Source organism: Molothrus aeneus, chromosome 25, assembly GCF_037042795.1.
Source record: "Molothrus aeneus isolate 106 chromosome 25, BPBGC_Maene_1.0, whole genome shotgun sequence".
Classification (NCBI taxonomy): Eukaryota; Metazoa; Chordata; class Aves; order Passeriformes; family Icteridae; genus Molothrus; species Molothrus aeneus.
The window spans coordinates 962,837-987,805 of NC_089670.1; the positions used below are offsets into that span (position 1 = coordinate 962,837).

Consider the following 24,969-nt stretch of genomic DNA (forward strand, 5'->3'; position numbering starts at 1 on the left):
ACAGAATCCCAGAATGGGTTGGGTTGGAGGGGATGCTAAAGATTATCCAGTGCCACCCCTGCCATGGCAGGGACACCTTCCCCTGTCCCAGGGACACCTTCCCCTGTCCCAGGGACACCTCCCACTGTCCCAGGTGCTCCCAGCCCTGTCCAGCCTGGCCTTGGGCACTGCCAGGGATCCAGGGGCAGCCCCAGCTGCTCTGGGCAACCTTCAACCTTCACAATTCCCAATTCCCAGTATCCCATCCAGCCCTGCCCTCTGTCACTGAAGCCATTCCCTGTGTCCTGTCCCTCCATGCCTTGTCCCCAGTCCCTCCCCAGCCCCTTTAGGCCCTGGAAGGGGCTTTAAGCTTTCCCCAAAGTGTTCTCAGCCCAAACTGCCTCTGTTTTCACTAAACCCAGCTCTCATGTTGGTGCTATTTTAGACTTCAGAACTCATTGCTGGTACTTTCAGATTCATGATTGCTTTCAGTGGCTGCCTTTGCCTTGGTAGCTGAAATGCTAAATTGCTTAACTTGTTTTATTAATTTCTAAAGAAACAGAATTAGTTTTTGAAGGACAGGACCTCAGGCAGGCTCACTCAGGCTAAAGCTCCCCTGGGTTTCCCAAGGGGGCTTTAACTGCCCTCATTTAAACACAGAGAAGTTCAATCTGTGCCTGGTGGTGCTCAGCGGTGTCTCTGGTAGGGCAAGAATGGACACCCAGGAGTGCAATTCATCTTTTGTAAATACAAACAAATGAAACTCCTCTGAATCCTGAGGTGTTCCTGTCCTGCCCCATGATTGCAGGAGGGGCGGGTCTCTCCTTGGCAATTTGAAAATTCACTTCACCCACCTGAGCAAGCCAGACCTCTGCCAGCTGCCTGACAGCCCTCTGTCCAAATCTGCCATCCTGCACTGATATAAAATAAGAGTCACAGACAGAGGGAGTACATTTGGCTGCTATAAAATCTCATGTTGTGTGTGTTTCTCCACAACACTTTGCCTCAGGCTCTCAGATATGAAGCTTAAGATTATTAAACTCCCAGGCTGAGCCAAGGAAGAGAGAATGGAATTGAAGATTTCTTCTGAAGCTGTGCAGATTTGAATTTTGAAGGGTTTTTGTTTTACTTTGTTACCTTCATGTTCCCTCTGTCCTTCTTGCTGGCCAAGTGTCCAGTACAGGGTTGTGCTGCTGCTCGTGGCGCTGCTTGAAAGAAAGAAGCAAAGGTCTTGTCTCGAGTGTGGGTTGGCATTTTGAGATACTTGCAGTGGGGTGCAAATCCAGCCCCCTGACTGCTTTGTGTGGCTCCCCTTGAGCTGTTCCACCCCTCTGGGAGTGCTCAAGGACAGTGATTGTGGTGTTGTGAGGTCCCCAGGACACAAGGTGGGGATGAGAATCTGGCTCCGTGTGCTCAGAAGGCTGATTTATTATTTTGTGATATATTATATTCAAGAATGCTATACTAAAACTATACTAAACTGTATAGAAAGGAAACATCAGAAGGCTGAACAAGAATGACAATGAAAGTTTGTGACTGACTCCTCAAAGTCCGACACAGCTGATGGTGATTGGTCATTAATTAAAAACAATTCACATGGAACCAATCAAAGCTGCACCTGTTGGTAAACAACCTCCAGACCCCATTGCCAAACAATCAGATAATTATTGGTTTTGTTCTTTTCTGAGGCCTCTCAGCTTCCCAGGAGAAAGTCCTGGGCACAGAGGGTTTTTCAGAGAATATCCTGGTGCCAGTGATCACCTCTGAGCCCAGCCACCCCACAGTGCCCAGGGCTGGGCACAAAGCGACTCAGGCGGGGTTAATTTTGGAAGCAGTGCCCAAACGATGCAGCTCCTGCCTCTCCCTGGCTCTCAAGGGCCCTGTGCCATGCTGGCTTTCATTAACCCTTGCGCAGACACGGGGTGCAGCGTGCGGCACGTGCCGGGAACCCTGCTCTGAAATCTGGGCAGTGTCTGTGGAACTCTCTGTGGAACTCTCTGTGAAGTGAGTGTGGTTAAAGGTGCTGACAGTGCTAATGTGGGATGTGACATGCAGCTGGAATGCCTGCTTGCTAACTTATCATTTGTTTGTTTGCAATGAACAGCCCGAATCTCCCAAACCCGTCAAACACCAGGCAAGTGGTTTTTTTTAATGCTTTTCAAGTTATGTAGGAGAACTGATGTATATTCTTCTCTTTGTGCTGATAATGTGGGAAACTTTGAAGGAGCACACAGCTAGTAGAGAATTTTGGAAATACTTAACTGGCTTGGAGAGAGGGGAGAGTGAGCAGCTCATGGGTTTCTCAGCATTGCAAAGGATTTTAACCACTTTCTTATTGCAAAGGATTTTAACACTTTTGAGCCCGAAATGAAAGGTTTGCCCTCTCTCCAAATTACTTTGTGTATACCGGGTAATGTGCTGCTGAGAGAGTGCAGAACACTTTTTAAATATTAAACAAAGCACTAAATAAAAGATTTGATTAATGAAAGCTACCAAATTCTTTTGATTAAGTGCTTTGTCTGAATACTTTTATAGCTTTGCAAATCACCAGTGAAGACTTTGATCTCAAGCGTGAAAGGCCTGGCATAACCAAAAGCCTTGAGAAATGAAGGATTTCCCCAGACTTTGGAGGACAGGTGGTGTGAGCAGAGTGGGATCTGAGTGACGTTTGCTCCCTTGAGCTCCAGCTGCTGTCAGTGCCCAGGCTGGCAGAGTGCTGGGCACATCCCTGCCCATGTGCTGGGCACATGCCCTGCCCATGTGCTGGGCACATGCCCTGCCCATGCCACGCTCCTGATCCCCTGCTCTGTCTGATCCCAGTTTCTGGGGGAGAGAAGGAATTGCAGGGCTCCAGGTGGAGCTCAGCTGGAGGAGGCTCAGGTGGAAGCTGAGGGCAGGACTGTGGGGAGGGATAAACAATTGCTGCCACAGGAGAAATGCCCCGCTCTGACCTGAGCTGGTAAGTGATGCCTGTGAGCTTTTAAAGCTTTGTCCCAGCTCCCCAGGGAATGACCAGCCATGGAAACTGAAGGGTTAATTCAGCTGGGTGAGTCCCCCTTGCATTTCTCTGGAGCTGATGAGTGCAGTGTAACTCCAGTGCAAAGGGAGATAGTAAAGGAACCTTCAGGTGAGATCTGTTGGGGTCAGAAAGCAGTGCCTGGGCAGCTGTGGTGCCCTGGGAGTGTGTGGTGCAGTCAGACCCAGCTGTGGGGCTGTGCTCTCCTGTTCAGAAGCTGCAGACATTCCCAGGGAGCAACTGAATCCTCCCTCCTTGCACACATCAGTCACTTCCAAGGGTTTTTACTCAAATCTTTGTCAAGTCCAAAAACAGACAGAGTGGTGTTTGGTTGAGCCCTCCTCTTGCTTGGAGCTGGGTGCCAGGGTGGACATGAGACTTTTGTTGGTGAACATTTTAACTGTGGCTGTGGAAAATGCTAATCCCAGGCTGTTGATGCTGCATAAGGCATGGAATCATTACCATCTGTGTTTCAATGTCACTTGGAAGTGCAGAGTGGATCCCTGCTGTATGTGAGTAGCATGGAGCTTCCCTGCCTGCCCCAGGCCTCCCCAGAGCCAGACCCTGGGCTGCTGCTGCTTTCTCTGGAGCTGAGACAGTCCCTGGCCTTGTGTCCGTGGTGCTGCATGAGCCATCGCATGCCCTCACTTCTCCCACAGCTCCCATTCTGCTTTTTCCAAGGAGTTCTGGGGAGATGCCGTGCAGGGGCTGTGCCCCGAGGCCAAGCTGGAGTTCAGTGTCTGTGTGAAACCCTGAGCCCTCCCCAGAGAGGGCTGGGTTTGGCTGAAAGCAGTGCCTGGAGAGAGGAAAGCCCCAGATCAGGAGCCTTTTGCCCGGTGAGGGCTGTGACAGGTCTGTGTGTGCAGCACTGAGCTCTGCTGGTTCCCGTGGTGCTCACCCTCAGCCCCTCGGGGTGATGGCAGCAAGGAGCAGCCAGAGCATTTATTTAATGGCTAAATGTGTTTATCCACATCCTCTGCTGCTTTGTCCCAGGTTTGTCCCAGGTTTGTCCCGGCCTGCTGTGCCCTCCCAGTGCTGGTGGCACACAGCCATGCCATGCAGCACCCACTGGGCACTCAGGGCATTTCTTTTCCGAAACCTTGCAGAATTTGGACATGCCAGCTGTGCCACACTCCCTGCCCTGGCTGGGCACACTGGGGTTTGTCCCAGGAGAGGAGCAGTGCTGAGGGAATGCTGCCCTGGATCTTGGTGTGCCCACAGCAGCTGGGAGAGGGGAGGGCATGTGGGAGCATTCCAGGCTCTGAGGCTTTTCCTTGGGGAATTTGGAGAATACAACAGCACAGAGTGGCTGTAACAGGCATCCAGTTTCTCTCCAGTTGCAGTTTTTTGTCAGTTTAAAAGTGCTTTTAGGCTGTCACCTTGGCAGCCCTGCCATGGCACTGCTGGCTCTGCTCTGGGCCAGGACTCACATTTATTCCCTCTGTATTTATTCCTTCTTTACCCACCCCAGCATTTAGGGAATGTGTTGTCCCAAAGGGAGCACATTTGGAAGTAAGCAACTTCTGAGGAGATAACTTGAGGTCACATAAAAGAAGGTGCAGCCATTTATTTCCAGGAGAGCTTGAAATATATTTCAATATACAAATCAAATCTTTTAGGTGTTAAGTAGTGAATTTTAAAAATTCCTGTCTAAGAATTGACCCTGTGTGGAAGCCTTAAGAGACTTAATGCTTCCTGTTCTTTGATGCTTGGTCTGGGCCTTTATTCACCAAGACTATAAATAATTGGAAAAAGCAGGTTCATGAACACAGATGTCGGATTGGAGACTACATTCCAGACAGCTTCACTTATTTTTTTTTTCCCCACACCATCCTTCAGAGCAAGAAGACAATATATTTTCCTGTGTACATTTGTGCCTCCTGGGCTCTTGGAAGCAGCACAGACTTTTTTTGTTACCAGACCTCCTCACGGACAGAACTTGTAAAAGCTGTTGTGCAATTTCCTTGAGATAAGTACCTCAAATTCTAAACTCATTGGCCAGAGCTGACAGAAGCATTTAACAAATGCATTAAGCACCCTGAGCAATGCTGGCTGGATTGAGCAATTGGAAAGCAGTGTTTGTAATTGGTGTTGCTCAGCTCTGGTGTGGCCAGGTCAGAGGTGATGCAATGAGATGAGTTTCAGTCTGGCTGACTGAAGGGGAGTTTCACTCACCTGAAAGTAGGTTTGAAAATAAGTATTTCTGAGTTTGGAAATAGGTGTTCTGAGATAGCTGTATTGCCAGCACAAAGTTTAAACCTAAAACCTTAAAGCAGTTAAGCACTCAAAGGTCTGTGCCTGATTTCATTAGCCCTAAATGTGAATTTTCTTTCCCATATTCAGTGACTTTCAACATCCATCAAGTCCTGTCTGGTCCCTGCTCTGTCTGTGTGTGTGTGTCTCTGTGTGTGTTTTGATAAACAAACACCACCCAAAATCCAGCCACGTTCACCCCTGGATGGAGGCAGCTGCAGGTTTGGGAGTGAGGGGAGGATGAGGATGCCCCTGTGGAGGTGGTGGCCCTGCCACACCAGGGCAGGTGACTGCAGGAGAGGCAGAGCACCTGGGCCCTGTGCTCTGGGTAAATCCGTTGTGTTTGTGTCTCTGTGGTTTGCAGGGGGAGCTGGAGAGGCAGCTGCTGCAGGCCAACCCCATCCTGGAGTCCTTTGGCAACGCCAAGACCGTGAAGAACGACAACTCCTCCCGCTTTGTGAGTGCCCTGATCCCTGCAGAGCCTCCTGATCCCAGAGCCTGTGCCCTGATCCCTGCAGAGCCTCCTGATCCCTGCAGAGCTTCCTGATCCCAGAGCTGTGCCCTGATCCCTGCAGAGCCTCCTGATCCCTGCAGAGCTTCCTGATCCCAGAGCCTGTGCCCTGATCCCTGCAGAGCTTCCTGATCCCTGCAGAGCCTCCTGATCCCTGCAGAGCCTGGGCACCTGATCCCTGCAGAGCTTCCTGATCCCAGAGCCTGTGCCCTGATCCCAGAGCCTGTGCCCTGATCCCTGCAGAGCCTGTGCCCTGATCCCAGAGCCTGTGCCCTGATCCCTGCAGAGCCTCCTGATCCCTGCAGAGCTTCCTGATCCCAGAGCCTGTGCCCTGATCCCTGCAGAGCCTGTGCCCTGATCCCAGAGCCTGTGCCCTGATCCCTGCAGAGCCTGTGCCCTGATCCCTGCAGAGCCTGTGCCCTGATCCCAGAGCCTGTGCCCTGATCCCAGAGCTGTGCCCATGATCCCAGAGCCTGTGCCCTGATCCCTGCAGAGCCTGTGCCCTGATCCCTGCAGAGCCTGTGCCCTGACCCCAGAGCCTGTGCCCTGATCCCAGAGCTGTGCCCTGATCCCAGAGCTGTGCCCTGATCCCAGAGCTGTGCCCTGATCCCAGAGCCTGTGCCCTGATCCCTGCAGAGCCTGTGCCCTGATCCCAGAGCTGTGCCCTGATCCCAGAGCTGTGCCCTGATCCCAGAGCCTGTGCCCATGATCCCAGAGCCTGTGCCCTGATCCCAGAGCTGTGCCCATGATCCCAGAGCCTGTGCCCTGATCCCAGAGCTGTGCCCATGATCCCAGAGCCTGTGCCCTGATCCCAGAGCTGTGCCCATGATCCCAGAGCTGTGCCCTGATCCCAGAGCTGTGCCCTGATCCCAGAGCCTGTGCCCATGATCCCAGAGCCTGTGCCCTGATCCCAGAGCTGTGCCCTGATCCCTGCAGAGCCTGTGCCCTGATCCCAGAGCCTGTGCCCTGATCCCAGAGCCTGTGCCCTGATCCCTGCAGAGCCTGTGCCCTGATCCCAGAGCCTGTGCCCTGATCCCTGCAGAGCCTGTGCCCTGATCCCAGAGCTGTGCCCTGATCCCTGCAGAGCCTGTGCCCTGATCCCAGAGCCTGTGCCCTGATCCCAGAGCTGTGCCCATGATCCCAGAGCTGTGCCCTGATCCCAGAGCTGTGCCCATGATCCCAGAGCTGTGCCCATGATCCCAGAGCCTGTGCCCATGATCCCAGAGCTGTGCCCATGATCCCAGAGCCTGTGCCCTAATCCCTGCTGCTGCTGCAGGAATCCCCTGTGCCAGGTGTTCTCTGATTGTATCAGGAGATTTCTCTCTCCCCTTCCTCCATGAGTCCAGGTTCTCCTACAATGCCTTCTGCTTTTTGGGCTCACTGAAGGCACCTCCTCACTGGCTCTTGGCACAGTGATTTTATTCTGACTCCAGCCACCCCTGAGCTGACAGCAGCTCACAGTCTATCAAACAGAGCTGGGCTGGGCCTGTGTGCACAAATGCTGCTGGCTTGCTGTCAGGTGCCAAGGCCTGGGCACCCCATGGCACTGGCAAAGCCTGCAGCCTTCCTGTGCAGAGCTGTGACTTTATCCAGTGCTTGGCTTGGGGAGAACATCCTGAGTTTCTGCAAAAGCACACATAAAACCCCATCTCAACGTCCTGATGTACTGCAGGAAAGTCAAAAGGCCACTGTGTGACCTAGCCCAGGTGGCAGGCACTGCTGTAGCTGCTCCATGTTTTTGTTGGGTCCTTGCCTGCTGTTCACAGTGTTTTGGTGGCTGATAACCACTTCTGATGGGTTCCATTGTTTTAAAAATTGTGGTGGAACTCAGGATGAATAAATAGCTTTTTACCACTTCTTAGAACTTCCTCTCCTTTGAAGGCAAAAAAAAAAACCAAAAAAGCCATCTCTTATTTCAGGGGGAAGATGTTTTTAGTACAACTTCAAAAGTGCTCAGGAGGTATTAAATCATTTTGCTTGCAAGAACAGCACTACAATTTACAGAACAAATGAAAGATTTCTTGTCTGCCTTTGACATTTCAACAGTTGCTTGGATTTATAATGCATGAACTCAACTCCATGATAAGAACTCTGGAAAACTGTATGACTAAATCCATCAGCCCCTTCAGCTGAGAAGGGAGAGCACAGTTCTGTGGAAATTCAGCTTTTGTAATTTTCCAGCCCTGTTATTTATAATGTTTCCTGATGCTTATAGGAGCTGGGTACAGGATTTATAACATCAACAGGTTTCACTGCACAGTGATTCCACTTTGTTACCTGTCTTGAATCCATCAGAGGCTGTACTAATTTAATGAGAAACTTCTTCCCCTAAAAGATGTTAGCATCTGGTTTGTGTTATTTTGAGCTCTGCATTTCCATCATGAACATAATCACTCTGATGGCTCCAGCTCTGTTTTCATAAAGGAACCAGGATAATTCATTGCAGATGGTCTCATCTCATGCAGAAAAAAAATCATCTTTAACAGCCATTTTCCAACCTGATTTAAAAATCTCTGTCCTCCCACGGAGTGAGAGGTGCTTCAGCCTTGCCCTGCTCCTGGTAACCCAGGCAGGACTCAGAGAAGCCCAGTGGCCAATGGATTTTATTTTCCCCCCTTTTTTCTTGTCCCAAAGGCAGTTCTCTTGTGTTCCAGGGGATCAGTCTCTGGTTTGTATTGGCCAGGAGAGTGGCCTTGCTGGATTGATGTGGCAGCACTGAATGCTTCCCTCTGATATGGCTTTTCCAAAGCCCTGGCCTCAGTGCTGTGGTGGTGTCAACAGAATTGAGCCCTTAGAGGGGCCGTGGAGGCCTTTTGGGAAAGGAGGGAGAAATCCTTTGGACCAGGCAGCACCGGAGGTTGAGGAGCTGGGGCCCTTCAGGCACCAGAAAATGCCCCAGAAATGTGCACACCTGGAAGGAATCCCATCATTGCCCCCCACCTCAGAGTGTGTGCTCAGGGAAAATGGAGTCTCACCTTCAGAGGGGTTTGGATCACAAATAAATACAAATAAATAATACTACAAATAAATAAGTCTGCCCTAGGAGCTCCCCCATCCCTGGAGTGTGTTTGTGTGCTCCCTTGGAGTGAGCCCATGGAAGGGGAAAGGTTCCCTCTGAACCTGGGAAATCCTTGAGCCGTGAGTGCATTTGGGTTATCTCTGGTATGGACAGCATTGTCTTCATTAAAAAAAAATGTAATTATGAAAAAATCTTCTTTCCTTTGCAGGGCAAATTCATCAGGATTAACTTTGATGTCACTGGTTACATTGTTGGGGCCAACATTGAGACCTGTATCCTTTTTCCTGCCACATCTTGCAAAATGCAGCTGCCCTGCTTTGTTTTGCTTTTAACCCTAGAATTCATTGGAATGCAGTGAGAGGTTGCCACACTTGGACATTCCTTTGACAGCATCCATCTCTCCCTTTGTTTCAAAATAACTGCTCAAATATCACAGATTCAGCAGCTTCTGTGTGCTCAGAAATCCTAAACTCCCAAATCCCACCCCCTGGAACCTGCAGGGTTTTCAGGCTGGCCTTCAAGCCAGGCTGTGTTAGAAAGGGAAACCATGTGAAATGTGCTTGTGCTGGGAACGTTTCTGAAAATCCCCAATGCCTTCCTGAGGAGGAGCTGAGCCTCTGTGTGGTGCCAGGAGCAGCCCCTGCCTGGAGAGCAGCTCCTGATCCAGGACAGAGCCCAGCTCTTCTGGCTGCCACGAAGGTTCAGTGACACAAGGACTCCTACTATGCTTGATTAATTGTAATTAATACCAAAGGGAATTCAGTTTTAGCTCTAAGAGTTGTTCTTGTTTATGAGTGGAAAACCAAGTCGAAACACTGGCACTGAAAGCCCTTCCCTGAAGTTGTTTTCTCTGTGTTAAAAATGCATTGTGTAATTTTGAGTTTTCTGGGAGAATAGCAGTGGAGTGGTCATAAAAGGATGGAGCTGGGAGTCTTGCTAAACAACATTAAGTGAATATTGATCATAAACAATGCTGTAGTTAAGTTTCCATTTGGTTCCTGTGTTTTGAAACTGCTCGATCCGAACATTTAAGTGTTTGGAATTGTCAGAAAATGTGATTTCCCAATAAGGCTGGGAAAGATCTATAGTTATTCAAAATATGCTGCAATGATAAGTGGGTTTTTTTCATTCACCACAGCACAGGAATGAAGGCAGCCTTTAGGAAAGTCCAGATGAATTGTTTTGCCCAGAGCTTTGTGAAAACAGGAGGATTTAACTCTTGGGGAATTTCTTCTTCATCACAGGAACCCATCCTTGCCACTGTCATTTCAAATCCCTGTCCTACATTTGCTTTACAATACGGGATATCAAGAAATAAAGAAATGAAATAAGATTACAGCTCATGGCAGCTAATCAGGCACTACCTGCTGCAGGAATTGAATTTGGGAGCTGTTGAAAGGCAGTGTGGATTGTTATGGAAAAAGGCAATGCTTGGAGGGAATGGCAAATGCACTTGGGATAGTAAAGGACTTGTGAGTTCAGCAGCTGCTGCTTTTTGGGATTAGGAGTTCAGCTAGGACCTCAATGGAAGTGATGATGGAGAAGGATGGAGCTCCCCCTCACCAAAAGTGCAGCTGGGCCATGGCAGACAGTGGTGGTTGCAAGGAGCAGGGGAAGCAGGGATTGGAGTGTAGAAATGTCAGGAGCTGGCTGGGATGAACAGTGGGTTTCTACCAGCTGGAAATCTCTTACTCAGTCACTAAAGTCCGTGTTGGACCTGGTCCAGTCACAGAATGCCAGCCTGGTTTGGGGTGGAAGGGACCTCAGTGCCCATCCTGCCATGGCAGGGACACCTCCCCCTGTCCCAGGGACACCTTCCCCTGTCCCAGGGATAGTTCCACTGTCCCAGGGTCACCTCTCACTGCCCCAGGGACACCTTCCCCTGTCCCAGGGATAGTTCCACTGTCCCAGGGTCACCTCTCACTGCCCCAGGGACACCTCTCACTGCCCCAGGGACACCTTCCCCTGTCCCAGGGTCACCTCCCATTGTCCCAGGGTCACCTCTCACTGCCCCAGGGTCACCTCCCCCTGTCCCAGGGACACCTTCCCCTGTCCCAGGGATAGTTCCACTGTCCCAGGGTCACCTCTCACTGCCCCAGGGACACCTCTCACTGTCCCAGGGTCACCTCCCATTGTCCCAGGGTCACCTCTCACTGCCCCAGGGACACCTTCTCCTGCCCCAGGGACACCTTCTCCTGCCCCAGGGACACCTCTCACTGCTATAGGGACACCTTTCACTGTCCCAGGTGCTCCCAGCCCCAGTGTCCAGCCTGGCCTTGGGCACTGCCAGGGATCCAGGCGCAGCCCCAGCTGCTCTGGGCATCACTCCTGTAATTCTCTTTGGTCTCAGGCTGGTTCCCTGGCCTGCTTTGGGGCTCTCAGTAGGTTTTGAAGCAGGGTGAAGCAGGGATTGCAGGTGGCCCTTGACTCCAGGTGACCCCAGACCTGCTGGAGAAGTCTCGAGCCGTGCGTCAGGCCAAGGACGAGCGCACGTTCCACATCTTCTACCAGCTCCTGGCTGGAGCAGGAGAACACCTCAAATGTAAGCTGGGAGTGTCCATCTGACACCCACTGGGTGCTGCATTGGTTGTTTCAGGGGTACAGGGTGGGTTTGAGTGGTTCTGTGGTTGTGAATGGTGAGCATTAAGGGAGAGGCTGGGTAGCTTTGCCCTGCAGTCACTGCTGGGGTGTGGTGCTGTTCACAGGGGTCCCAGGACGAGGGAAGAGATGAGAATCTTGACTCCATGTTTCAGAAGGCTGATTTATTATTTTATAATATATGTTATATTAAAAGTATAGTAAAAGAATAGAATAAAAGATTTCATCAGAAGGCTTGAAAGGAAAAGAAAGGAAAAGAATGATAATAAAATCTTGTGACTGCTCACAGCCTCTACACAGGTGGCTGTCATTGGTCATCAAGTAAAAACAATTCCACATGCTGGGTCAACAGTTCTCCAAATCACATTCCAAAGCAGCAAAAGATGGAAAAGCTGAAGCTTCCCAGCCTCTCAGGAGAAAAGATCCTAATGAAAGGATGTTTCATAAAATATGTCTGTGACACTGGGTTTTATCAGACGTGCTGGGGAGCCACTCTGCCATTCCAAGGCAGTGTCTCCTCCCTGCCAAAGCCCAGTTTGGGAATCCCTGGACTGGAGTGCAGAGTTCCCAGATGGAAACAATCAGTCCCATCTCCTCCAGCCTACAGAGAAATTTAACCCAAACCCAGTGAAACCCTGGGCTGTCTTCAAGCCATGGCAGTGCTGGGGTGGTTATCTCAGCTCTGTTTGGGGTTTTTTTTCCCTCCTTGGGAATTCCTGGTGGGCTGTGATAACTGGAGCTCATAAAGATACAGACTTCAGAGAACTGGTCCACTCCTCCTGTAGGAGATAAGGTGGTGCTCACATCCTTGATGGGATCATCAATCCCCAGCTCCATTTCTGCCTGGGTCTGGTAGCTTTCAGTAGAGATTTCCTTTCAGGATATTCCAGATGAGGATTTGAGATGGATCTGGTTAATGTTCTGGGGCTGGTGTAATGCATTGAAGAGCTTGTGGAGGTTGCTGCAGGGAGAGTCTCAGTCTGGCCTCAGCTTGGGAGGTGGACTTGTATTTTTAGGGTATTTTTAGGGTTTCAGAAGCTGCTCTCCTGGCTTGTAGCCATTTCTGAGGGACTGGTTTCCTAAAGCAGAGCTGGGGAATTGAGTGAGAACAGAGCACGGGTGGGTGTGAACAGCATTGCTGAGCTTATTTTTCTGTCTCCTCCCCTTCCCCCAACACAGCTGACCTGCTGCTCGAGGGATTTAACAATTACAGATTTTTATCTAATGGCTACATCCCCATCCCTGGGCAACAAGACAAGGACAACTTCCAGGAGACAATGGAAGCCATGCATATCATGGGCTTCTCACACGATGAGATCCTGTGTAAGTTATGGAGCCTCTGGAATTTCCAGGGTCCTTTTCCCTCTCTCTCTCACACACACACTCTGCTAATTTAGTGTCACCAAGTTTAATGTTGCTTCAGTGTCTCTGACAGCCTGAAGAAAATGTTTGCTTAACTCCAACTGGAGTTGAATTCAAGCCATTTGCCCAAAAAGCACAGTACAAACTGTATTTCCTCCCTGAACTTCTTTCTCCTTGCAATCTGGAAGGAGAGTGACACAAGAAACAGGAGGAAAGTGTGTTCAGCTGAGCCCTGTGCCATGGAACTGATGCAATGTCTCTTGTTATCACAGCCATGCTGAAAGTGGTGTCCTCAGTGCTGCAGTTTGGAAACATTTCCTTTAAGAAGGAGAGGAACACAGACCAGGCCTCCATGCCAGAGAACACTGGTGAGTTCCCATGTCTGGGGGTGTCCTTGGGCTTGTGCTGAGCTCTCTGCCTGCCCTGTCCAGGGCAATCTTGGCAAGCACAGAGCAGTGCTGAGCATCCTTGGGAGGGGCCTGGGCTGATGGCACCAACAAACAATTCCTAAACCTCTCCCTTTCCATCTCCTGCTGCAGACAAATGCAAATGTCCATCAGGGGAATTGATGCTGTTTGCATTGCTGCTAAGCTTGGAACAAGTATTTTGGTTGTAATCTTGTTTATTGCTCTCTCCAAAGATTTAAGCCCTAGCAAGAAGTTCATGCTTAAATCAGTTTGTTTGCTTTGGTTGCTGAGAGCAGTTTTGTTGCCAATGATAAGAGCCCTGGAGCCAAGCACAACTTCCCTGGTGCAGTGGCTGAGGACAGGAATGCTGCATTTAGAGCAGGCTCGCTTCTGGAGTGTCCTGGCAGCGTGGCTGACACTGAATTTATCAGTGCCTGCAATGCAATCAGCTTTTGGAAGGATACATTTCTTCCCCCACCCCCCCAAAAAAACCCAACAAGCTGCTGAGAGGCACATTTGAGGTTTTTATTGAAGGCTGCAGTGCCAGCCTTTGAAATGTTCTCAAGAGAGGCATTTTGGAGAGGGGCAGGGGAAGCCCCATTCCCAGGAGCTGCTGAGCTCAGCTTCTTGTCTGGTCTCATCCTGTAACTGCCCCAAATTCCTGAGCTCCTGGGTCACTTGTAAAGCCCAAAATTGTCCTTTCTGAGGGCAGTGGTGCTGCCCAGGTTAGAGGTCAGTAGTTACTGACCTGGCTTTTGGCACTTTGTGTTGCAATGGGGAGAAAAGATGGGTGTGGGGTTAATTTTTTGGGCTTTTCCTGGTTTAGAGAACCCACCCAGGTCATGGTCCTTGTGGAAGGTGTAGGGTGGAAAGACAGAGATGCTTCTTGGCTGTCTGTAGTTGCATTACCATTGGTTTTTAGACATCAATTCTGAATTACAACACTGGCTATAAATACATTGATACTCTGGATATTTATAGTTCTGGATCCAAAATTCTGACTTCTAAAGCCAAAAGGATGAAAAGCTCAGATCACAAAGCATATTCTGCTCTCTTATATTTAAGAATTTGGTATATGGTCTAAGTTACTGCATCTCTCTGGAGGAATTGAGGGTAACTGATCTCTCTTTTCTTGTCACATCCCATTGTGAGGGTTTCCCTGCATCCTCTGCAGAAATCAGTGTCCCTACAGGGACTCCCCTTGCTCAGAGCCTGGGTGTGACACAGCCAGGCACTGCCTGTGTGGGTGGGAGGAGTTTGTGTGGGCACTGAGATGGGAACCCATTCAAAGAACCTGGGAACCAAATTCTCCCCTGGAGATGGTGAATGTAGATAAACAAATCCTGGGCTCAAGTACAGCTATCAGAGCAGCCACAGAGCCTTTGTGGCTCAGGAGGATGGAGGAGCTGTGCTTGGAGAGTCAATTCATGCTCACCAGGCTGGGAAGGGACCTTGCAGCCGGGAGGGCAGAAGTTCAAAGCAACCTCATAAAGTTCATGTTCACCTCTGATAGGAGCTCCTCAGTATCTTGGCTTTGTAATTAATTCAGAACTTTCTGTCCAAATCCCAGCAGTAATAAAACATGGCTCAGGACATCACGGTTTTCTCCAGTCCCACCTTTTCAATTGTCCTTTCTCATTACAAACAAACAAGGAGGTGCCCTGCCTATGGCAGGGGGTGAACTGGGTGATACTTGAGGTCTCTTCTACCACCTGCTCTGGATCATTGGCTGGGATCACCCCTGCTGTGGTTTATTGGGATCATTGGCTGGGATCACTCCTGCTGTGGTTTATTTGGATCGTTCTCACCTGCTGTGGTTTATTGGGATCATTGGCTGGGATCTCACCTGCTGTGGTTTATTGGGATCATTGGTTGGGATCACTCCTGCTGTGGTTTATTGGGATCATTCTCACCTGCTGTGGTTTATTGGGTTCATTGGCTGGGATCTCACCTGCTCTGGTTTATTGGGTTCATTGGCTGGGATCTCACCTGCTGTGGTTTATTGGGATCATTGGCTGAGATCATCCCTGCTGTGGTTTATTGGGTTCATTGGCTGGGATCTCACCTGCTGTGGTTTATTGGGTTCATTGGCTGGGATCTCATCTGCTGTGGTTTATTGGGATCATTCTCACCTGCTGTGGTTTATTGGGATCATTGGCTGGGATCTCACCTGCTGTGGTTTATTGGGATCATTGGTTGGGATCACTCCTGCTGTGGTTTATTGGGATCATTCTCACCTGATGTGGTTTATTGGGATCATTGGCTAGGATCTCACCTGCTCGGGTTTATTTGGATCATTCTCACCTGAAGCACAGTTTATGACTGACTGGAAAGGCTGGGACAATAAACTCCATGTCCCTGGGTTATGCAAGGAGCTGAGTGTGGTATTTGGGGTGCTCTGGGACCCTCCTTCCTTGCACTGCAATATCCTTTGCAACATCCCCTGGCTACTTAATATTTTCAAGTCCTTGTTTTATTTGTTTATTTTAATGATCCTGAGAGCACTTCCTGCTTGGCCCCTGAGGTTGTGAGTTTTATCTGATGTGCTGGTGCAGATTTGTTTGCTCAGAGCCCAGAAATGCTCCTGTTTGTGGCTCAAGTGAAGGAGTGCTCAGTTTGTGACACTCCACTGATCTCACTGCTTGTGTGTCAGGTCATGAACCCTTCTAGTGAACATATGGCCAGACAGAGAATCTCAACATTAAAGAGCAATAATAGTTTTCTTAATACTAAAGAAAAAAGTAATGCAGCAGAAACTCTCCTATATTAGTATGAACATCTGTTTTCCAATGCTATTTGAAAAAATCCAGCTTTTTATTTTCATTTTGACAGTAAAAGAAGCTATCAGATGATAAAGATAAGGGGCCAAGTTCTTACTGGGTGGTGTGGAGAGCTTCCTGCTAAAGGGCAACACTTCCCTGGATCTAAAAATACCCTCAGTGTCACTGTCATTTTTAGAAGTGTGGAATCACAGCCACCCGAGCTCCTGGGCCTCGTGTTCAGGGGAGGGACTGATGCAGCAGGAGCCTGTAGGGCTGGTGTGGGTAATGCACATTTAAATAATGAAATGACACCAGGAGGCTCCTGCTGTTGGAGTGCACTGCTGCCTGTGCTGCTGTTCTGTGTGAAATATTGGAATCCCAGGCTGGTTTGGGTTAAAGGTTATCCCATTCCAGAAGGGACCCCTCCCACTGTGCCAGCCTGTCCTGGGGAGTGCTCAGCTCCCTGACAAGGTGGCACAGCCCTGCTGTGGGCTGGCACAGCTGCCTGCCCTGAGCCAGGTTTTCAGGCACCTTTAGGATGGTGGATTTGATGTGTGATGTCCCCATGCTGTCCTTTTTTCCTGGGCATCGGAAAAGGGATGTATTCCCTTTCAGAGCAGCTAAATGAGCTGTTAATGAGCTGGCTCCTGATGAATTCCAGCCTTTCCCTGCTCCCCAGGCACGTCCAGCTGTGTCCCTGTGGAGAGCTCTGCCAGCCTTGGGGACACAGCAGGGCAGGGTCTCAGTGCTCCCTGTGTCCCTCTGTCCCCGTGTCCCCTCTGTCCCTGTGTCCCTCTGTCCCTCTGTCCCCGTGTCCGTGTGTCCCTCGCAGTCGCACAGAAGCTCTGCCACCTGCTGGGAATGAACGTCATGGAGTTCACCCGCGCCATCCTCACCCCCCGCATCAAGGTGGGCCGGGACTACGTGCAGAAAGCCCAGACCAAAGAACAGGTGAGCTCTGAAAGGCCCAGAAAGCTCAGACCAAAGAACACGTGAGCTCTGAAAGGTCCACAGAGCCCAGACCAAAGAACAGGTGAGCTCTGAAAGGCCCAGAAAGCTCAGACCAAAGAACAGGTGAGCTCTGAAAGGTCCACAGAGCCCAGACCAAAGAACAGGTGAGCTCTGAAAGGTCCACAGAGCCCAGACCAAAGAACAGGTGAGCTCTGAAAGGTCCACAGAGCCCAGACCAAAGAACAGGTGAGCTCTGAAAGGTCCACAGAGCCCAGACCAAAGAACAGGTGAGCCTTAAAAGGTGCTTTAAAAACCTTTAAAGGCTGAGGGAAGCTGCCTTGTCCTCATTAGCTCCTAACAGAGACAATTGGCTTTCAGCATTTGCTGCTCTGTTAAAGCTTTACTGTCTTTGTGAAATGTTCTTATATGGTAAAAATAATTTGTAGAACAGAAGAAACCTTTCCATTTCCTTGATTTTCTCCTGGTTTCATCCTTTCATGTTGTGACATTATCAAATACTTGGAGACCTTTTGTTTTTATGGAACAGTTTAGAAAGAAATTTTTCTTAACATTGATCAAACTCCAAACTGTTCGTACTGCTTGTTTTCATTCCTCACTGGTATTAACTCCATCCAGCTTCTTCCTTCACCGAGTTATTTGTGATAACATCCATGTCTGTGTGCTTTTGATGGCTTTTCCAGGGTAAATAAATGTTCCTGTTTGGGTTTGCAGGCGGACTTTGCAGTGGAAGCCTTGGCAAAGGCCACCTACGAGCGCCTGTTCCGCTGGCTCGTGCACCGCATCAACAAAGCCCTGGACAGGACCAAGCGCCAGGGAGCCTCCTTCATTGGCATCCTGGACATTGCTGGCTTCGAGATCTTTGAGGTACAGGGAGATGTCCCTGCTCAGGGTTTCCTTTTCCTGTTTCTGTGGGGTCAGGACAGCTGCAGAGGCACCGAAGGCAGCGTGGTCTGAGGTTACACGAGGGATTTGTTTAGGTGTACAAAGGCTTTGACAGCCCAAAGTTACAGTGCCAGAAAATCATAATTTAATATTTAATCCTTCTTTATGTGTGATAGTTGTTCTTGCTATAATTTAATTGTTCCTACTATAATTTAATTGTTCCTACTATAATTTATGTCCTGGAGATTGGTAGAATTGCTTTCCAGTTTTCTTTGCGTTACATTCGAACTCTGCGAAGTTTTGGAGAATTTCCTTATAAAGTCAAATTTTTGCCTCCCAGATCTGTGGTGTCTTGTCACTGACTCATTCTTGAACACTGCTGTTGTTTTGCAGCTGAACTCCTTTGAGCAGCTCTGCATTAACTACACCAACGAGAAGCTGCAGCAGTTGTTCAACCACACCATGTTTATCCTGGAGCAAGAGGAATATCAGCGAGAGGGCATCGAGTGGAACTTCATCGATTTTGGCCTGGATCTGCAGCCTTGCATTGACTTAATTGAAAGACCTGTAAGTTTGCACATGAATAATGCTCTGAGGAGAAGAGCTTGGAGTGCTGACTGTGTCTTTTGCTGCCTGCAAATGAGACATTTCTTTGTGGAGCTGTCATTAAAAGGGAATTAACAGGAATGCTGAAGTTCAAATCTAAAATACCGTGTATTGTTAATAAAAGGATTTATCCAGAGGGGATTTTGCCCTTATGTCAGTGTAAAACACTGAGCTCAAGATATGAAGCTGCTATTTTTATACCTTTTTCCCTGGTACTAATGAAGTCATTAATTCTGTCAGTGTCATTAAACTGTGCCATCGTGGTGTAGGAGCTTTGGGACTCAGGTAGAAAGTTTTCCCAAGACTTCTGGTAGACTTCCTTCATTGGAAATCAATAATAAAATTCCTGAAACTTCATGTAGAATAGAGTTTCCCCTCAGAAAATTGCCTTGCAAATAGGAAAACAGGATCTTAGAAGTGGTTTTAGTCACTGTGGTTTTTAACATCCTCCTCTGGCTGCTCAATCCGTGGAAGCTGAGGAGCAGGAGGAGCAGATGGGGAGAACAGAGACTCCAGAAAGTTTGTTCTGTCCATGTCAGAACCTTTTAAATGAAACCTGGGCCAGTGCAGGTACTCTCCTGCCCATTTCTGTGTATCCTGGGGTGCAGGAGAGCTCCCAGTGCTGCTGCTGTGCATCCTGACCAGCAGAAAAGCTGCATTCCTGTTTCCCTATGGGAAAAGAGAAATCTAGTTTCAGTTATCAAAGGTCTGCACTTGGTGTGTGGAACTGAGAAAGTTCTGCCTCCTTGGAAGGTAAAATCTCCTCCAAAAGGCCTCAGGGGACAAGCGTGGCTGCCCTCAGTGTGCACATGTTTAGGTGAATACCCTAAAACACCTCAAGTTATTTATTAACTTCAAATCAAACCTCAGTACCCTCCCAGTTGTTCTGTAAGTGTGATGCCAGGTACATTGAAACATCTCTCACCCAATGGGTGAACTTTGCATTCCCTCAGAACCTTTTAAGTATAAATCCTGACAAAGCAAGGCTCTGGTCAGCATGGACTGGCTCAGTGGTGTCCCCATGGGTATTGGAATGAGTTTGTTTGAATCAGCTATGACATCCTTCTTGACCTGGACTCCCCCACAGCTTGTTGTACTGAAATTAGGCTTGGAACATTTGGGACTACCCTTACTGTGATGTTCAGTGGTGCACTGGAAATATTAAACTTTGAAAAAAAAATAATTATATATATACATATATAAAACATGAGCACACTCTCAAACTGCTTTTCAGGCAAATCCTCCTGGTGTGTTGGCATTGCTGGATGAAGAATGCTGGTTCCCTAAAGCTACTGACAAGACATTTGTGGAGAAATTGGTCCAAGAGCAAGGAACTCATTCCAAATTCCAAAAGCCAAGGCAACTGAAGGACAAAGCAGACTTCTGCATTATTCACTATGCAGGGAAGGTAAGGGCTCAACATTAAATTCTAGTTTGGAAAGGTTGGTTTGGGGAAAGTTCTCTGCTTTCCTTCCAAAGCCTGGATGCAAAAACAGACAACTTCTGCCTTGGTTGGAGCAGAACCATGCTGGTCTACAGAGATTTTAGGGAATCTCTGTAGGGAATAAGGGAATTTTAGGGCTCCCTGGGTTGTGATGAAGCCCAGGTTGGTATCAATGATTTTTTAGCTGCTGAGCTGGGGTTTATTTGGAGACCACAGATTTGGCCCTTTAAAGATAAGAACTTTGTTTTCTGTATAGGACCAAGTGTTTAAATGTAAATACTGTAGAGAAATTAAAAAAAAATCATGCTGCAGCACATCCTTAATTTACTCTCCAGTAATTTAGATAAAGTAATTGGTGACTATCCTAGAGCTGGTTTTACATCTTCACAAATGAAACTTATTTTGGCAATAAACTGGGCAGCAAATAAACACCCACCCAGCTGTCGGTAAGAGAGCAGTCAGATTGCTGAATTTTAAAGAAAACCCCCACTTATTCTTCCAAAAGCATGACAAACTTTGAGCTGTCCTAAGGAGGCTCAGCCAGCAAATGTGAGCACCAGGCAGGGCTGGATCTGAGCCTGGAGGGCTTTGCCAGCCTTGGTGATCCTGAGCTTGGGCAGTGAGAGGGAAGCACCTCTGGTGTTTGATGCTGAGGAATGGACACCTGGAGCTGGTTTTGCTCTGAGCCTGAGCCCTTGGCTGCCCTGCAGGTGGACTACAAGGCAGATGAGTGGCTGATGAAGAACATGGACCCCCTGAACGACAACGTGGCCACGCTCCTGCACCAGTCCTCTGACAAATTCGTGGCTGAGCTTTGGAAGGATGGTAAGAGAGCTCTGAGCACAGATTGTTGGTGATTTCACCTTGCCTGGATGAGTTGTTTGGGGTGGTTTTTTAATGCCTGTTCCTTCCTCACCCTCCACTTCTCCATTGTAAATCCCTACAGCATTTTCTCTCTTACTTAGTGCCCAAAGTCCACCAAGGAAGCTGAGTTGCACCTCTGGTCCCTTGCACATGTACCATTTCTGAGTAGCTGCTTCTCATGTTCATTACTGGAACTGATACTCACTTTTTACTTGTTTCTCTGTGTCCAATTTCATGTGGAATCTTGTCCAGAACCCTTGGCTGGGGCTTGCTGCAGTGGAGCCCTGAGTGTGAACAGCTGGGGTGGTTCTTGCTGTTGGTAAAGCATTGTAAACACTGTGTCTGTGAGCACCAGCACAGTTATTTCCTGTGCAGTGGTGGGTGGTACTCTGGAAACCCACATCTCCTCAAATTCATTGCAATAGCAGCTGTAGAAGGGCTGAGATTAAAATCAAATCCTGTTTTAGCTGCACACTGCTGCTCAGCCAGGTTACCTGCCCATCACCTGGAAGTATTTATCAGTACTTGCACCAAATGACTCCAAAAGCAGAAACAGCCACATAAATACTTAGCAGAGACTTTTTTATTCTGCTTTTTAACACCACAGTCTGCTGGTTAGTGTGTATTTACATGTCACAGGGTATAAACCCTGCAGTTTGCTGCTTGAGGAGGAAATGAAGCTTGTGATTTAGGTGGTGCTGGAGGTTAATGCTGAGTTTCCCTCTTTGGGCAGCCACAGAGAGCAGCTTTAATGAATCTGTAAAGAACTTTTTGGTTGGGGATCTGCCCCTTTCCCTTGGAGGACACACACAGAGCACAATTGTGTTTTGGTCCAAATCCTCACACCCTGTTCCCACAGACCATTGAAATGTGCATGGGATATGTTGTGGCACAGTGAAGTGTGTTTGCAATTGATGAACCTGTTGTTTTTACTAACTCAAGTGTCTTGTGTATCTGCTCTTCTGTCTTTGTGTTTCTGCTGTTTCTCTGCCTTAGAGATTCAGAATATTCAGAGAGCCTGTTTCTATGACAATATTTCTGGTCTTCATGAGCCACCAGGTGAATGGATATAAAACACTAGGCCTACTAAAGGCAGGGCTGTTGTACCTCCAGGAGAACCATTTTTGCTCGTAGGCTTGCATGAACTTCTCATTTCATGCTGAATTTAGGTAAAACCCCCCCAGCCCCCCTGGGGCCCCCAGTGCATTCCTGTCCAGCTGCTGCTGCACACACACAAAGCATCTCCAGTTTTGCATTGCAGATGAAAAGGTTTGTTGCTTCCTGGTTCCATGAGGAGATGTAGAATTGCCTCTAAAAGTGACAATTCTGGTAGCTGCAAGCATTTGAGAGAATGCAAAAGCTTTGGAACACTATCAAGCTTCTTTCTGCAGTCCAACATTGACAAAACTCTGGGATGTTTTAGGACGTGGCTGTGTCCTTTTGGGAGGAGAGCTCAAGAATGTTTTGAAGTATCAGGATGAGTGCTGCAGTTTTAGTGGGGGTAGAAAGTGAAATAAACTTCTTCCAGCCTTGTTGGAATTGTCCTTTCATTTAAAAGCCTATTAATTGTAATATTTATATAAGCTGCAGATGTTTTTAGGGGTATTGAGAAATCAATAAATGCACTTGGAATGTTTTTGAAGACAGTTTAGATATTCAGTTCAACTTCCTCATCCTTCTTGGATTCCTCTCCCCAAGTTTAGAAACACATGGATGTGAAGGTTGTGCCCTCAGATTTTGGGTTTATCTCTCACCACTCCTGATAGATCCCATCCCTGAGGAAACCAGGGGTGTTCCTAAAGGAATTCCTGCAGAGCTTTGATCCAGGGGCTCCAGCCAGGGGTGGTGGCCCAGTCGTGCAGTTCATGCTTTAACCTATAGGCAGAGCTCACGTTTAACTCCAGTCACCCTGTTTGAAATGTAAATCACCCTCCTAGAGCTGAGCACAAAACTGGGCAGGATCAGATCTGTGTGCCAAATTGTAGGAAGTACAAGGTGAAATAAAGCTGAGTGGTTGCAGTCCTCAGTGGGTCCTGGTGGCTGCAGGTTCCTAATATTGACAATCATTTCATCCCCTGTAAAACTGACTCCTGTAGTCTCTGTCCCATGTCTGATTTGGGACTGAATTCTGCTTCAAAACAAATAATTGGGATTTGACCTTATAAACACCTTATTAGTGACTTACTTCTCCAACTTTAATAAGTTTAATTCTTGTGTTCAAAACCCTGTGGAGGATCCAGGCTCTGCTCTACAGACAAGACTTAAAACTGATTATTCAAATTTGCTGCCCCGTGTTTCTCTGCTTTTAAATTTCCTTTTTTTTTTTAATAGACCTTTGACCAGTTGAATATTGGGAAGAAGTTAAATAGTGTCCCTTACTTGTCAGATAATTCTGGTAGCAAAGCACAATTCCCTCTGCTTTGGTTTGAATGAATTTGAAGATAATGTGACAAAAGTGAAGCTGTAGCCTACAAATAGATTCTTGTTTCTGGCTGCCCAGCTTGGATTTCATGGAGAACCCACAAATGCTGGGATTTGCTCAGTCCTGAGAAGCACCAGCTGTAATTACTGAGGTGTTAAACCACCTGTGTATCTTTTAGTGAACTGTTTAACAACCCTTGACATGCACGTGGAATCACCTTCAAGGTTTTAATAATGGCACTCATATTTCTATTTGTGCTTCTGAAAAACAAACCCTTGAGATCCTTACCCAAAATGTTCCAAAAAATCAAAGACAAATCTCTACTGTGAAGCTTTAGTAAAGGCAGCTTGGAAGTGCTTTGGTGTGGAGTTTTCCTGGTTGGAAACTTGTCTTTTGGGCAGGGAGATCTTTGCAGGTGTATTTAAAAAATGGGAAGAACTTTCCCAAATAGCAGCTGAGCACAAGTCTGGCAGATACTTTTTCTCCTCTTGCCACTGAAATAACACTATTTCCAACTCTTCTGGAAATTTCTGTTGAAAGATAAACTAAACCCAGGTTTAAGCTATCTCATTGTCCTAAGTGACTTTTCATGCACAGATGTGTAATTCCAAATGTTCAACCCATGAGCACTGTGCAGTGTAAGGACTCGGATAGAGAGCTGCCCGTGAGCTGGCACTTACCTCTCTATGAAGGGATTGAACCACAGAAAGCAGCTCTCCTGGTCATGTAGAACTGCAGGCAAAGAGCTGGATGTTTCAGCCTGTGCCTCCTGAAGCTGCACTCCTGTGCTGGATGAGTCTGTGGCTGTTGGTCCCCAAGCTTGTGTCGCGGTCCCGCTGCGCTGCCTCGCCCGCCAGCGCTGTCCCCGGCTTCTGCTGCTGCTCCCATGCCACCAGGGCCACCAGGGCCACCCTGCTCAGCCCTTGCCTCTTGTCCCCCGCAGTGGATCGCATCGTGGGGCTGGACCAGGTGACGGGCATCACGGAGACGGCCTTTGGCTCAGCCTACAAGACCAAGAAGGGCATGTTCCGCACCGTGGGCCAGCTCTACAAGGAGTCCCTGACCAAGCTGATGGCCACGCTGCGCAACACCAACCCCAACTTCGTGCGCTGCATCATCCCCAACCACGAGAAGAGGGTAGGGCTGCAGGCCACTGCTGCTGCCTGCTTCTCCTTGCTCCCACCTGCCCCGAGCCCTGCGCCCTGCCCGGGCCTTCCCTCTCCACTCAGGGCTGTCACACACCCTGGGCAATGTCTGCTCAGAGCTCCCTGCCTGTGCCCTGACTCACCCAGCTGCCTTCTGGCCTGAGCAACTGAGAGTGCACTTTGCCACTGTAATAATCAATTTAATAATATGATTTAATTTTTTACTTTATAATTTATTTAATTTATAATTTAATAATATAAATGAATTTTATAACTAATTTAATAATTAATTTAATGCCAATTAAAAGAATCCGTGTTTTATTTTGTCTAGGCTAGAAAACAGAAAGTAGTTTGCCACTGTAACAATTAATTTAATAATATAATTTAATTTTTTACTTTATTTAATTTATTTAATTTATAATTTAATTTATTTCATTTTATAATTTAATAATATAATTTAATTTTTTACTTTATTTAATTTATTTAATTTATAATTTAATTTATTTAATTTTATAATTTAATAATATAAATTAATTTTATAATTAATTTAATAATTAATTTAATGCCAATTAAAAGAATCTGTGTTTTATTTTGTCCAGGCTAGAAAACTGAACCTACAGTTTGCCACTGTAATAATTAATTTAATAATATAATTTAATTTTTTACTTTATTTAATCTATTTAATTTATTATTTAATTTATTTAATTTATAATTTATAATTTAATAA

General features: G+C 47.7%; 1 protein-coding gene across 2 annotated transcripts in view; it reads left to right on the top strand.

Moving 5' to 3' along the window:
• MYH10 (myosin heavy chain 10) overlaps positions 1 to 24,969 on the top strand; it is a 90,658-nt gene that overhangs the window by 42,605 nt on the left and 23,084 nt on the right. The window contains exons 6-17 of one of the 2 annotated variants that reach the window (XM_066565777.1): positions 5,613 to 5,705; positions 8,987 to 9,050; positions 11,222 to 11,320; positions 12,556 to 12,699; positions 13,011 to 13,106; positions 16,740 to 16,858; positions 17,591 to 17,743; positions 18,155 to 18,328; positions 19,602 to 19,775; positions 20,522 to 20,636; positions 21,672 to 21,734; positions 24,041 to 24,234. In XM_066565777.1, coding sequence (XP_066421874.1) covers positions 5,613 to 5,705; positions 8,987 to 9,050; positions 11,222 to 11,320; positions 12,556 to 12,699; positions 13,011 to 13,106; positions 16,740 to 16,858; positions 17,591 to 17,743; positions 18,155 to 18,328; positions 19,602 to 19,775; positions 20,522 to 20,636; positions 21,672 to 21,734; positions 24,041 to 24,234 — 1,488 coding nt within the window. The remainder of the gene's footprint in view (positions 1 to 5,612; positions 5,706 to 8,986; positions 9,051 to 11,221; positions 11,321 to 12,555; positions 12,700 to 13,010; positions 13,107 to 16,739; positions 16,859 to 17,590; positions 17,744 to 18,154; positions 18,329 to 19,601; positions 19,776 to 20,521; positions 20,637 to 21,671; positions 21,735 to 24,040; positions 24,235 to 24,969) is intronic. The other variant, XM_066565778.1, reaches the window with a different exon arrangement.